The sequence below is a fragment of the Bidens hawaiensis genome, unplaced genomic scaffold (assembly GCF_021521415.1).
Source record: "Bidens hawaiensis isolate Kalapana, Puna unplaced genomic scaffold, B.hawaiensis_p1.1 tig00024254_1, whole genome shotgun sequence".
Lineage (NCBI taxonomy): Eukaryota > Viridiplantae > Streptophyta > Magnoliopsida > Asterales > Asteraceae > Bidens > Bidens hawaiensis.
This window is the reverse complement of record NW_027493821.1, coordinates 202,124-217,737: the sequence shown is the minus strand read 5'-3', so window position 1 is coordinate 217,737 and position 15,614 is coordinate 202,124. Positions and strand designations below refer to the sequence as shown.

The 15,614-nt window shown below is 37.8% G+C and overlaps 2 protein-coding genes across 2 annotated transcripts; both read right to left on the bottom strand.

Annotated features, from left to right (window-relative positions):
• Positions 1–5,158: 5,158 nt before the first annotated feature.
• On the bottom strand, positions 5,159–7,705 carry LOC143568943 (putative aquaporin PIP2-5). The gene is made up of 4 exons (XM_077054971.1): positions 7,351–7,705; positions 6,444–6,739; positions 5,985–6,125; positions 5,159–5,410 (listed from the first exon to the last, which is right to left on the bottom strand). Exons 1-4 carry the CDS (start codon positions 7,649–7,651, stop codon positions 5,291–5,293), a joined length of 858 nt encoding a protein of 285 aa, XP_076911086.1. The 5' UTR covers positions 7,652–7,705; the 3' UTR covers positions 5,159–5,290.
• A 2,201-nt stretch (positions 7,706–9,906) lies between these two features.
• Positions 9,907–11,284, bottom strand: LOC143568944 (25.3 kDa vesicle transport protein SEC22-1-like). The gene is made up of 4 exons (XM_077054972.1): positions 10,923–11,284; positions 10,462–10,622; positions 10,227–10,373; positions 9,907–9,944 (listed from the first exon to the last, which is right to left on the bottom strand). Exons 1-4 carry the CDS (start codon positions 11,108–11,110, stop codon positions 9,907–9,909), a joined length of 534 nt encoding a protein of 177 aa, XP_076911087.1. The 5' UTR covers positions 11,111–11,284.
• Positions 11,285–15,614: the final 4,330 nt, after the last annotated feature.

Genomic DNA, 15,614 nt, shown 5'->3' with positions numbered 1-15,614 from the left:
CACTGTAATATGATGACTTCACTTTTCAAGTGCTTTAAGCTTCTTGCTGTGGTGATTGGATTTTATTTTCATTTTCTTCCCGGAAAATAAATTAACTTATACAAAGATTTGGGAAAATAGTTGTATCTATAAGTGATTTAAAATGTACAGTCGATTATTATTATTATTATTATTATTATATTATTTTTATTATCAACAAAAGTTTATAATTTTAATATTGCGAAAAATTAATATTTTATATTGGAACTTAAAGACGAGGTTTTACAATAAATTTTGAAGTTTATAAAGTGTTTGAAAGAGCGTGAACGACAAACCACTTTTTCATGACTGGAGATGACTGGAGATAAGGTGTACACCAACATATTTCATGTAATTATCTATAACAAACATGAAATTCAAATGTGTGCCTGAATATCAATAATTTTACACTTTACCATCAAACCTACACAGTTTTTTAGAGCAAACCGGACATATATAGGAACGGCTTGTTCATATCTAAAGTTCATCAAACTATTACGAAAACCCTCTATTTATATATTATGATAGTAGACTAGTAGTCTACTCATTATCTTCGGTGAAAAAAAGAATCATATTAACTAAAAAAAATTATTAAAAAAATAAAGAAAGCGTAACCAATATATTTATGTCTATTCAAATAACTTGAAATTTTAAACCTAGCTACATTAAATCAAATGCTACAATAGAAATTTATACTAATCATAAAACAAGCTTTATTGGACCCGTTTCTTCATCATTCCTCCGCAGTTGTAATGTTTCATACAAGAGTCGGTCATTCAATGGCGAAGCTTGGACTGAGGCACCGAGGGGGCGAGCTCAAAATGCATACAAAATTTCACAAACGAGGGGGGGCGAGCTCAAATTTTCGGCCGAAAACAGGTAAATTTACACTACTGCGCAAAAAAAACAGGGGGGCGGAGCCACCCCGGCCACGATGAAGCTTCGCCCATGCAGTCATTAGAGTTATCGAGCCTTCATCAGATTTAATCTATAAACTCAATAAAGCGATCTCAATGGGTGTACACCAAAATGATGAAGATAGCTATTTTCAAAAGGATTTTCAAGAGGACTGTATGCAACATGTAACTCTTCACTAGCAAAATGGAAGATTACAGAAATCGATTTAATGATGATGAACACGAAGGTAGTGATCATTGGTGCCATTGTTGAGAGCTTAATTGATCAAGTGTGTGTGTATGATTATCAGGACTGAATATTACTATCTTAAACTTGAATTGGATCCGCTCTACTTTAAGGGGGAAAAGAACAAGTGGACTTTGCTTTCAGTTTAGTGTTGTAAAAGTTGGTGTTTAAATCATGAAGATGTTGACGTGACATTCCATGTTGGGAACATGTGAATTCACATCCACATCCACATCCACATCCACATCCACATCCACATCCACATCCACTGAAGTAAAATTGTGACTTTTAATCAGGTTAAATGACATCATTAAGACAATATTTTTTTATTATCACAATAACCGCATCCGTAGTGGTAGTGAAAAACATCTCATTGTGTCACTGTTAAGTGTTAAGTTAATAAAAACTGCTTCACAAAAATGTATAAAACTTTCTCATTTCACTCAAACAATACAATTAAAATAATATCTAAATTAATTAATAAATTAAAGAAAAGGATAGTTTAGGGTCTATTATTGGTTGGTTAAACAAATGGGGCTCCATTTGCGCCCCAATGTCTACCTTCAAAAACGACGGAGAGTTTTCTGGCCAAAAACGTCCCTCCATGTAGCGTGTCAGGCGTTTTCTTCAAGAAATCGTGGGAATCATGCCTAATTACTTAGACTTTAATTATACAAATTAGGGGGCACGTTTTCACTTTTTATCATGATTGTCAGTTTATTCATGATTTTTACCTTTACCCCATACTCAATTATAATATCGTGTTATACCACGGTCACATACCCGTCAAGTATCTATTAAGTGATTACTTGTCATGTATCAAGTTCACATGTTATTATGTTAAAAACTAACTTTTGGTGTTTTCAAATACACTTTTTACTATTTAACCCAAGGAAATTAAAAGTATAAAAACCAAAATTAGCAAATTATCATATTATCACATTTTTTTTTGCCGAGTACTGATATTGGAATTTTATTTTTATGGTTTTCGGTTTCGGTAAAAAAAACGTGAATTGTAGTTTATAATATCAAAAAATACTTATTTTTATATTCAAATACTGATAAAAAAATATTTCATAACTGTGTATTTAGACTTTAATTTTTATTATTTTAAATTAACGAATGCGAGTTATCTGGAAAAGAAAAACGAATTATAACATACTTAATGAGTTAAAAGGCTTATTATTAATAGTATGTAAGAGGGTAAATCAAAAGTTTGAAAACAAATTTGATTAGTATTATTGTACCATGTACCTAGGTGGTGGCGAATGCGCAAACGATGAATTTGGTTTGTTATTATACTTTGAATACGACTTTATTTTCAATAAAACTTATACCGGAACATCGAGAGAACATAAAATATGAACATATCTACGAATTGAGTTTATTTTATATATTTAGTAATTTAATTGTTTTTTTATAGTTTTTTCTAACCGGTTACCGATTAACCTTTTCGGTTATTAACCTAACCGGAAAGAAGGCTAGCACTTTTTCATTTCAAAATGAGTTTGAACCATGACCATGTATTCTCAATAATCAGTTTGGTTAATACCAAAATCCTTTGAAACCGATTTAATTGATATTTGGAGTAGAGGTGCACAAATCGGGTTTTTTTGTAATACCCGGGTTCGGGTATGGACTGGTTTCGGGTATGATCGGGTATTGGAAAATCGGGTATTGGAAGAAACCGGGTAGGGTTCGGGTAGGGTATTGGGGAGAAAAACTCAACGCTATGCACCCGGGTAGGGTATGATCGGTTTCGGGTATAACCGGGTATTGGAACCGGGTATGTGTCCGGGTACGACCGAGTATTAATACCCGGTTTTGAATTTGTAATTTTTTTATTCATTTTAAATTTGTTTAAAATTTAAATTTGCTTTGTAATTTATAAAAATAATTAAACTATATTACAAAAACCACAAATCCACTTAAGTACAAATATTTACTTAATAATATGCATTTTAAAAAAACTTAAACATAAAAGTTGTGAAGTAAACATAAAAATATATTATGGAAACTCATGTATTATTTCGGGTATTAGAAAATTGGTATCGGTATCGGGTATAACCGGGTATGGGTATAGGGTATGACCGGTTCCGGGTATTTATGGGTATAAATCGGGTACGGTTCCGGGTACGGGTATTGAGCTCAAAAAGCATACCCTATCCATACCCTACGGGTAGGGTCGGTTCCGGTTTCGGGTATTGAATACCCGGGTATAAAAAAACCGGTTTCGGGTATTTTTCGGGTCCGGTTTCGAATATGGGTTTTTTGTGCACCTCTAATTTGGAGTACGGACTTTCCTAATGTTGGTAGTTTGACTTTGATTTGAACTTAATATTTTAATTGGGCCTGCTCTTACGTATTATTTGGGCTCAAATCAGATATAGAAATAAGAAACTATATGATTCGTAATAAATAAAACTTTTAAATCCGTTAAATCTGAATATGAAAGACATCACATTTAAGAAATAAAAAAGTTTACTTTTACACTAAAAAATGTCATAAATTACACGTCAACTATTATATATTTTCTTTTCACTTAATTACAATTGTAGCCCCACAAGTATTTTATACATTTATTAAGTTCATACAAATGTTTACTAAAACTCCTATATGTCCCGCAAATATGTATTATGTATCATACTCTCATCTATAACCAACATTGTTAAATCGGATGAAAACCTTTGGACTTGAAACTACAACCCATGTTGGTACGTTTCGCAATGGATGGTTGTACAGGCTGGCTTTTGACAACTTGACGAGTGATGGTTGAACCGACGACCCAGTGCTCTGGTTAAGGTTATCGTTTTCAATTAGCATATGAATCAAATTTGTATATATTATCTGATGCGACTTTAAAAAATGCTTGAAGTGTAAGACTTAGAATATTAATACCATTCTAAATCACAATTCTAAATATATTTCTTTCTTGTTATTTCAAATCAAATGTCAGTTCCATTTCGTATACCATATTATAAAAAAATTGTACACATGACAATAAAATGAAACAAGACAAAAACGTGACAAGGGTGTATGATCACCCCACATGCACCATCACCATAACATGATATTATTTTCAACACAGTATATTGAAGTGGTTGAGGAGTAATTTGTGGTTCGCATCAAAAGTGGAACAATCTGTAAAGTGATAGATTGAAATAGATTAAACAATTACCTTAAGGCAATCGAAATCTTCGATGTAGGGTGTCCTTCGGAGCACCTAAATTATTTTTTTTTCACGAAAATCTTAGGGGCCGTTTGCCTTTTGCTATATAATAAATTTTCTGTGTCCGGTTTGAGTCGGGTTAGATTAGATCGGGTCGCTATATATTAAGTATTCAATGTTCTAATCAACATTAACTACTCATACAAACAATTTTTAAATTTTCAATCATTCTAATATTCAATCTAAAGTTCGTAACTTGCAACTTTCAAACCCTAGTCCTAACCAGATAAACTAAAACTCATTATCAATTGACAAATTAGTGCTTTAGTGGTGGAGTGCCATACCTAACTTCCTAGCCCGTGTTCATTAATCGGAATTATAGCCAAATTTCAGCCGATCGACGTCCGGTGGCTTAAACATTATTTGGACATTGGGCCTAAACCATGTAAGGTTAACATTTAGACATTGGTCAATGAACATGGTTAACATTTGAAAATTGAGCTTAAGTATATAAAATTAGTGTTTTAATTGAATGTTACTCGTATTTAATTTATATTTGAAAATGTATAAATATCTAATATGGTTTTCTTATGAGTGGGATTTGAATTTTCATTTGATTCGATTTCAAAAGTTCAATGGGGTAATTGTGAAATTTTACAAGGGGATGCTCTGAATTTTAACGCATGTATAACTCTAAAATAAAAAATTTAACTCGCTTAAAACACCATATCCGCCCTTGCTTAAGAGGATTTAACATTTTGGATTTGGATTTCGAGTTTTGAGGGTTGAGTTTTAAACAAGTTTTTCCCAAATAAGAAGAAAAGGACGAAACTGCACTCATTGCTCTTCTATCCAATCCATACAACGTCAGTTTCAACTAAATGGGGGCAAAAGCATAAATTCAAACATAAATACTAATACATTTTAATTAAAAATTAAAAATACAACAATTGATAAATCTCAAACGTGGGAGCTGCTTCTGAAAGAACCAAGAGCTTTGACTGCACCTGCTCTCAATATAAACTGGTGATAGAAGGCTGCAATCGCTGCACCCACGAACGGTCCCACCCAGAATATCCACTGCAAAAAGACCAAACACAACCTCAGGATTAACTACAACTCACATTGCACAATGTTACTTTCACTAGTTGTACCATGTGTTGTATCCTTGTACAACCCACATATTTGAAAAGCGTACTATTTTATTATTATAAAGCCCAAATAATTGAAAATAAAATTGTTGGTTTGAAGAATAGTAAATTTTTAAGAGTTTCCTCTAGACTGTTCTTCAAATTCGATTCCTAGCTCATGTGAGCGCTATGAAATGCGGGCAACACTATTGAAAGATGGATTTGAACTTTATTTTACCATGCATGCCAACGGTAAGCCTTTCAAAGTCCCCCAACAACCAGTTACACTTTGCCGTTAAAAAAAATGGTAAATTGTACGAAAAACGGAAGGGCAACAAAGTTTGGAAAAAGGACACGTTATTTAATAAAGGGATTCGCTAAATTAAGGTACCCATTTTATCATATCACTTATGTGATAAGTTAAATAAAGAAAACATAACATGTGCACTATATCGTATGTGACAATTCATGTCTTATAACTATTATTTAAATAAATGATTGAAGTATGATAATTAATGAATTACCTGATCATCCCACGCCTTGTCCTTGTTGTAGATAACCGCAGCTCCAAGACTCCTGGCCGGGTTGATACCGGTTCCAGTGATTGGAATGGTAGCAAGGTGCACCATGAACACCGCAAACCCGATCGGAAGTGGCGCCAAAACCTAAAACCAAACCCAAGTATAAATTAAGAGCATTTTTTGGATTGAGTTTGAAAACAATTTATTGGCTTATTAATTTTTTTAAAAACCAATAATTTAAAAAAGTGTTTGGCAAACACAAAAGTCCCTTTTATTTTAGATTTTTGAAAGTGTTAAAAGGTTGTTTTTAAAAAATCTTAAATCCTGTCTTCTCAAAATAACTTTTTAAAAAAACTAATAAGTCAATAAGTTGTTTTCAAACTCAATCAGAAACACGTCCAAATTTAATTAGTATCAAAATGCATCGGTACGCAAAGTAAAAAAGATCGTGTTAATTCGTACGGGAACATGTGAGTCTCGGGCACTCCTCTTGGGATCAGTGGCCGAGAAGACGGTGTAAACAAGGACGAATGTGCCAATGATTTCAGCGCCTAGTCCGGTGCCTTTATTGTAGCCAGCTGCTAGCTCGTTGGCTCCTCCACCGTACCGGTTGTAAAGGCTTTTGTTAAAGGCCTTGACCAAGCCCACACCACAAATGGCTCCTAAGCATTGAGCCACCATGTACATAATGGCTCGGATCAATGACACTTTACGAGCCAAAAATAGACCAAATGTCACCGCTGGGTTAATGTGACCTCCTGCACATACATTGTACACTATGTTATACAAACAGTAAAGGAAAAGGCAAATAGTAAATAGTATATATATAAACATATAGTATAGTTCACAAATTTGATATTTGTGAACTAGTATAGTATAGTTCACAAATTTGATATTTTACCAGTTGGTTTAGGAGCTTTATCTATATTAACATATTAATGTGATCTAAAGTTTTCGGTTGAAACAAGAGAAACCAAAAAAAGAAACTTTAGCTCACAAAACTATATAATTGACGCAAACAGTTACTTATTTAGAGTTACTTTTTTATCTATAGTAACATGATCTAAAAGTTTTCGGTTAAAATAAGATAAACCGAAAAAAGAAACTTTAGCTTACAAAAATAATATGTCAGCGACGCAACCAGTTACTTATTTACCAACGATAAAAAGTAAAAAACGGGTGCTAAAAGTACCTATTTACCCTTATCCGGTCCCATTTTTCAAGGTTATTTTTGGGTTGACGAAAAGGAGACTAGTCATTTCCCACGTATAGGGGCTGTTAATACCCATGACACGTGTCCTTTAATACCCTTAGGGGTACATTTAAAACTTACATAACCATGGTTAATTTTGTAATTTTGAAAACTTACCGGAGATACCCGCGGTGCAGTAAACAAGAACAAAGATCATGCCACCAAAGGCCCACGCGATGCCGAGGATACCGACGCCACCACACTGGTCCGCGTTCAAGGCCGGGTCAGTTGTGCTTTTGTAGCCGATAACGGTTAAGACGGTAATATAAAGGAAGAGAAGTGTGGCAATGAACTCAGCTATTAATGCTCGGTAGAAAGACCATTGTGTTAGCTCTTTGGGGTCCACCAACGGTGCCGGTGGTGGGTCGTGGTAGTCCTTGGCGGAGAACGAGCCTTGCTCCGGTACATCTTTTGTCATGGTTGTAGAGAGGATATTATTATTATTATTATTATTATTATTATTATTATTATTATTATTATTATTATTATTATTATTATTATTAGCTGGTGGTGGTGGTGATGGTGATGGAAGAATAAGATGGTGGAGTGATTAGAGATGAGGGTGGTTGTATATAAAGGAAGGATTGGGTGGATAATAAGTAGGGAAAATTACCAAAATGCCCATGCTAGTTTTTATTTGGTCATTTGATTAGCGACACGGCGACGGTGTTAGACGAGCGGATGGCGGTGGTTAAATTCAATAAAAACTCCCCGTGTGTTTGTTTTGGTAATAGAGCCGGAAAACGATGTTAATACAATAGGAAGAGTTACTAATATCACAGGAAGATATAATAATACCGTCAGAGCTAGGTGGTCGACGGCCTCCGGCCCGACAGGCCGTTAGGCCCAATTTTATTTTTAATATATATGTGTTTTTATGAAAAATAATATGTATATTTAATGTTTAAACTCAATTCCATAACAACTAATTTGGTTTAGTGGCAAAGGGTTATGACCCACAACTAGGAGGTTGTGGGTTCTAGTCTCATTTGGAACATGTTTTAAGCCTACTTTTATACAAAAGTTTTTTACACGACTCAAATCATAACCAAGTATGCTCGTTTAACAATTAGATCATTTAAACCCAACAATATAGTCATTCTACTTGAGACCAAAAGAATTTTCGTCTTCTCAGAGTCGGCCTTGAAGTAACACAGTCGGAAGATGGTGTAATACCATTTGAAGATTTAAAATCATCATTGGAAGATGCCCGTTAGAAAACAGTGGTATACAGTCAAAAAAGTTCAAACACGAGCAGGTTTGTAAATACATATACGGATTTGCTCATATTAGAACACATGATGGGCTCACTCGTGTTAGTTTCGATGCATTCGCTCATATTGGGACATGTGATAGACTTGTGATAAGCTATGAACACAACGTTCACCAACATAATAAAGTAATGAGATCCACTCGTGTTTGTGTGACTAATTTTGGGGAAAATAAAAAGTTAACTACACGTATCTGTCTAATAAATAAAATGGTAAGTAATACAGACATTTTGGAAATTCACCTTAACAAGAAGGGTGCTAAATGTGCAACGGGTATTTAACGAGTGGGTGCAATGTAACTATGAAACAGTCCAAAGAGTTTAAGTTTGGTCCCCATGTTTTATTATATTTGTTTTCTTTTTTATATGTGACCTTCGATAATGTTGTTAGTAACGGCTTACGATGCATCGTGGTTTAGAACATACGAGAAACGTATGAATAGACACGTGTTAGTATGCATGCAAATACTACACGTATCCACATTACATTATGATTATGTTATTTTAGCTTTATTGTAACTAACATATAAAGTTACAAGATATAGGAGTTGATTTTATAGGAATATATTTTTTTAAAAGACCATATGCAGTGAATCAACCTTACCGACGTCGACGTGGCTGTAGCGTGGTGGGGTAGAGAGTGAGAGGCTAATATTATTTTCCATAGTAAATACGTGTGGTCTCAAATGAAAGAATGTGAAGAGAGTGAGAGTGTTCTTCTGTAAAAGTTTTATTGATTTGGATTCAAATAATATATGAACCTTAAAAATAAACTTTTATGTTACATGTAGGAGACGGTAGAAGGTTCATGACAGTAATACCGTTGGAAGATTTAGCAATACCATAAGGGGGTGTTTGGTACAGAGAATGGAATTGTAGAGAAATGGAATAGAGAAATGGAATTGCAGAGAAAGGGAATTGGTCTGGACAATGAGAATTGACTGTTCTGTTTGGTAGTACAGAGATTTCAGTAGAGAAATATAGCTGAGAATCATTTCTCTTGTTTGGTACATAGAAAATAAACAGAGAATTATATCAACTTTATCATTAGCACAAGTATTTTTTTCATAACAAATATTTATTAAAAAATAAAAAACATATAAAAAGATGCATAAATTCCAACCAAAATATGCATTGATCAAACCAATTCACATACAAAACATAGTTTTTAAGCAAAAAACATCAACCATAGTTAAAACCAATTCACATACAAAACATACTTCAACCGTACACAACTATCCCATTGAACCATCGGTATACAACTCGACCATCTCAATTTTCTCTTCTATTGTCAACACAAGAAAAGAACGTCCTAGATCCACATCTTTACCAATCAAATGAGCTGCTTTGAACAGTTTTTTCGTAGTGATACATAAGTTAACAATTCAACAATCTCAACATCTTTACCAATCAAATAAGCGGCTTGACATTTGACTGACCTCTGCATAAGTTAACAATTCAACAATCTCAATTAATTAACCACTTCCTCAAAATTATTTTATAAACAAGGTGTCACATTATAAAAGCACAACATTTTGACCAATTTTATAATGACATTTTATGATAAAATACTATAACATATAAGATAATCAGAAACTAAACATCACACTTAATTTCACTATGCTTTACTACTTCCAAACCCAAAAACATGCAATATCTGACTATACACATATTAGTTTAACGATTATTTTACTACTAATTAAAAATAAAGAAACGAACTTACGGTCCAATTTTTCACCAACGCCAAGAACTTCTTGTACGTTACGAGTCATAATTTGGTGAACCTCATAAAGTTCATCATTCAACTTAGAAATGTTCCTCTGAGTTCTTGTGTCCTGGTACAGTTTCTTAGTCCTCTGTATAAATGTATCTATTCAACAAATTAAAAAGAAGCAATTAAGCACAATACCATAATAACAAAAAAAGCAAAATGAAACAAAAAACAAGTAATATCTTACCAAATTTTATGAAAGCATACGGTCTTGCAGCAGTTTCAATTTGATTTCCATAACCACGCTCGAATTCATCCTTAAGATCTTCAAGATATTGGAAAGCAAGTTTCTTCGGATAAGCACGATCACACATTGTTAAATAACAAACACACCCTTCAATAATATAACTGATTACATAAGTTAAGGAACCTAATGCATATGATTTAGCATTTTATATGAAAATTAGCGTACGAAAAGGAATGCTAAAAAAAACTAGCACAAACTTGGTAGCAAGACCGTGAGTAGCCAGTCTGTGTTTGTTCGTTTGTGTTTGTGAACCGTTCACAAACAAATCCAATTTCTTAACGAACAAAAAATTCCGTTCGGGTTAGGTGTTCGTGAACCGTTCGCTTATCCTATAATAGCTTAACGAACGAATATGAACACGCAATCATGATATTAAACAAGTTAGGGCAAATGTAGGATACTGGAAAACATAAGGGCCGGTTTCAACGGACATCCTGGATGCATCATTTTGTCCCCTCGAAAGATTCTTAAACAATGCTTTAACTTGCTGTTTGTAGAACTCTGCATCCTGCAAATCGCGACCGTCGTCAAGTCCTTCGGCTAACGGAAGGCCATCAGTGACACGTGCAATCATTGTCAGCTTCACCATCTTTAGTTCGAGAAGCTGTCACTGTAATAATAATAAATCACATAACAATAATATTATAACAGATCGATACAAACAAGATGAACATTATTTTCTATCCTATTTCACAATTCATTCAGGTGAGCATAATCGATCGAGAATTAACTTGATTCAGGTGAACATAATTGCAATTTGATCTGGAAAATAATAAGAAATTGAAGATTACCTCATGCGTATGTGATAGGATCCGACGGATTCAAAACGGATCCAGAAGAAGGCAAATTGAATTGCGATTAGGGTTTTGGTGATCGAAAAATTGGGGATGCAGTCCAAATAGAAATAGAAATACAAATAGAAAGATCGAACAGCAGGGAGAATTCTTTCCATTTCTCCGCTTTTTTTAGAGAAACGAAATCAGAGAAATGGAAATGGTTTATTTCCATTTCTCACCTCTTTCTTTCATAAACAAACATGAGAATTCTTTCCAATTCCATTTCTCACCCCTCAATTCCCTCTACCAAACACCCCCTAAGAAGACAATGTAATACCCTCGGAAAGGTTAAAAATGAGCAGGTTTGTAAATACATAGGCGGATACACCTATGTGTTTGGATCCGCCCATATTTGGATTAATATTTTTGAATAAACAAAGACGTGAACTTGTTATAATATTACACCTTAATTATAACAAGATTAGTGGTGTAATCTTTGAATTCTAATGAATTATAAAGAAAGAAATAAAGGCAGTAGATAGCAAAGTCTTCCTTCTACTTGTTTTCGTGTAATTTTCCCTTTACTTTAATTAATATTTATACTACCAAAACTATTATTGAAAACAATTATTTAGGAGATGAAGAAACACTAAGTGAACCCTGGACAGATTATAGATAATCTGGGGGTTAAGTAATGTTTCCCACGGATGAGATCTAGCTGAGAAGGTTGTTCTTCAGGAGACCTGCAAAACAGACCGTAAGCTCGTCACTGAGAAGGGGGGGGGTTCCTCCTTGTGACCACCCTCCGGCGTGAGAATCAGACTAGATTGCTCTGAATATGAGTATATTAAGAGATTGCTAGATAAGATTGAGATATCAGATGATGTCCTTACCATTCCAAGGTGTTGGAGTATTTATAGCCGAAGGTAGGTTTCCAAGCAGGTACAGCCGGCTGAATAGTATTCCTGTTCTACCAACAGTGGACTATGCACAGGCCATGCTGGTTGGTGGATAGGTTACGGCCAACAGTAATAAGGTCGGCTGTATATTGTTCCACCAACTGTAGGCTGCGCACGTCCCATCATGAGGGTTGGTGAGTAGGCAGCGGCTAATAGTGACAAACAGTACTAGAGGGTGCTCCTCCTCGTATTGTTGTCGGTGAGCTGTCACCCTGTGATTAGTTCATGGGCTGCTCTGGTCAAACTGTCTGTTCCGCCCATACCTTAGTAGGTATAGTACGAAAGACCTTCCAGAAGCATACGGACTGGCTCATTTAGGCGGGAGTGTTCCCGCCTTGCTCATTCCTTCATGTGACAACTGAAGTAACGAATGCCTTGTGCGTGTAGCCTTGCTGTTAGTGCGGGTAGCCTTCCCTGATGGCTTGTATCCGCAGCTGCGGGAACAGGCGGGGTACTTCACCATTGGGAGGCTTTCCCTGCGGGTACAGCTGGCGTACTGCGCGTAAGGTTCTTTGAGCATGGTGGGTCCTGCTGGAGCAGTTGGTCATCGCGCAGACGTCCCTGTTCAAGGTGAGTCTTGCGGGTCCAACTGGGCTCTGCTGGGACCTACCTCTTCAAGTCCCCCCAGTCCAATGTTCTTCTCATGAATTATTAATAAGTGAGGTGAACTTTTGGACTTAGCAAGGGGTTTTGAAAAGGGTTTAGTTTTTCGGTTTTCCGTGGTGATTCATCCCACGGTTTTCCTGATGTCACGCAGAAATTCCCGAGTTTTCTGCTTGATCTTTGGGAGTGAAGCGGGTAGGTTTGTAACCTCCTCGCGCGTCAGGAGTGTTGAGTCCCAATTGTGTGGATTCTCCATGAGGTTTTGGTGGTTTTCGACATAGTGATCATTTATGTTAAAACCACCAATTCCATCTTGGAGTTTCAAACAATATAGTTCTCGACGTTCCCGTCGTGCGGGAATGTTATTCACGTTTCCGCAAGCGTGGCCCAGAAGATCCTTCTTGGTTTGAATTCCCTGCAGAGTGCTAAGTACGTGAAGGGTTTTGCCTTGACACTGTACCCGCACTCGTCTTACGGTTACTTTACTTCCAAGGTATTCCTGGCGTCAATTCCCCGCGGGTGCTAAGTATGTGAAGGGTTCTGCCTTGACACTGTACCCGCATCCGTCTGATGGTTACTTGGTTGCCAAGTTATTCTTGGCTTCAATTCCCTGCGGGTGCTAGGTATGTGAAGGGTTTTGCCTTAACACTGTACCCGCATCCGTCTTACGGTTACTTGGTTGCCAAGGTAAGGGGTATTTTCCCGCTCACTTTTGAATCTTTTTGAATTTTGAATTTTTGAAATTCGAAGAGTTGGTAGAAAGATAGGAACAGTCCAAACATCTGAAACGTCGTGCGACGGTTTCTTCTGACTGTGTCAGGACGTGCAGGAAGTTATGGCGACGTGACAGTACATGGTCATTCCAGACGCTTTTTCAGGCGCGTGGGCGCGATTTTTCGGGCGCGTGGCCGCGAAATTAATGGTGTGCGTCCTGTCAACAGCTGTTGCCAGCTTGTTTTTTGCCACGTGTCATAGTTTCATTGCATCTTCGTTTTCTCTTTCTTCCGCATTAATTTCATCGCATTAATTGCGATTAGTATATAAAGGGGGAGAGGGTTATTTGTAATCCACACTTTCACTCTTCTTCATCTTCTTTGCGATTTCCGGCGAATACTTATCCTTTTCAGGCAAGCATTCTCCCGAAATCGTTTTCTTCTTTTACAAGATGTCTCGTGATATCGATTCTACAGCTGACGACAGGAGTACTGCTGGTGAGTGCCAGTGTGCTCTTCCTGGCGATCTGTACCGGTATGTTGTCAGGAAGTTCATGCTCGAGTCTCTCGAGCCTGAGTTTCCTGAACCCCATCAGACCGTGTACGATGCCCCCCGAGGCAAGATCGGGGTTTATGCAGCATTCTTTGTCTATGGGAATCTTAGGTTCCCATTGACAAAGTTTGTTTACCGTGTCCTTGAGAGGCATGGTGTTCATTTGACCGAGTTGCACCCCATGGCGATCGCCAAGATTCACCATTTTGAGTGGGTGTGCCGGATACTGGGAGTTGAGCCCTATGTTGACCGCCTGATGACCTTCTACACTTGGAGGTGCATCCAGGGGTGGTACACGTTGACAACCCGGATTAAGGGTTTAAAGATCTGTGCGACCGAGCGCAGTCTTCGCGCGTGGAAGAGGGAGTTTTTCTTCATATCCGCCCGTGCCATCCCCATTGCTATGAAATTCAAGAACGGGCAGGCACTTCCCAGCCTTCACGCCTCCAGCTACCAGGAGGCGGAATGGTTTGCCAAGATATCTCGGGTCCAATCTCCGGTTTACCGGTTTGCGGAGTCCGGGATGGTGATGCTGGGGATGAGCCGGGTGTGGAAGGAGGCTGATGCGCGCAAGATTCCGATCGTCCTCGAATACGGTTCGAACTCTGTTCCTTACGGTATGCCTTTTTCCCTTTTGTTGATTTTGAATTTCTTCTAACTTTTTTCCTGTCTATTTCAGAGGGGAACAACCTGCAGTCGCTCCTGAACCCGCGGGAGGCTGACGGTCCCGCACGGATGGGTACTCGCGCTCTAGATGAGAACGAGTTGTCCATCCTAGAACAAACGGCGGATCGGTTCGTGGAGGTCTATCCGCTAGGCCATGAGATCCTTAGCGCCCGTCGGCCAGGTAAGGCGCTCTTCGCCCCTCGACCCCTCAATGCTGAAACCTCTGCTGGAATTCCTCTAATCGTATGTTCTGATGAGGAATCCGCAGATGGTCCTCCGTTGGTGCGGAAGAAGAAGGCTGCCGGCGGGAAGGGGAAGGAGAAGGCCTCCACTGCCGATCCAGCGCCTCGGTCTGATTCGGAGACCGAGAGCGAAGAGGTGGCGGGGAATCCCGGTGGTGGTAAGACCACTGCTCCGGAGGTTGTGACTGTCACCTCCGGAGAGCCAAAGAAGACGACGGTGACCGGCGCAAAGAGGCCGGCTCCATCGGGTCCGTCCCCGCCTCTCCGTACCTTTAGGCTCAAGAAAACCCGTAAGTACAACTTTCCTTTAGCTTTTATCTTCATAGCTTTATCTGTTTTAACACTTTTCTTCTTTACGCAGGCGTGGATGTTGGCGCATTCCAGGGTGAAGCGCCTAGTAGTACCTCTCCGCCAATGACGGTAGGCTTGGTCAGCCTACCTGAGGCGTCGACCCAGGCGCCTGCGCCTGCTTCCGCTGGATCAGTTGCTCACTCCTTTGAGCCGACTGTTCCAGCCGAGATGACGTCACCGCCGGCTGTGAGTGCGATTTTTACAGCATCCTTCACAGAGCCGGCGGTTAC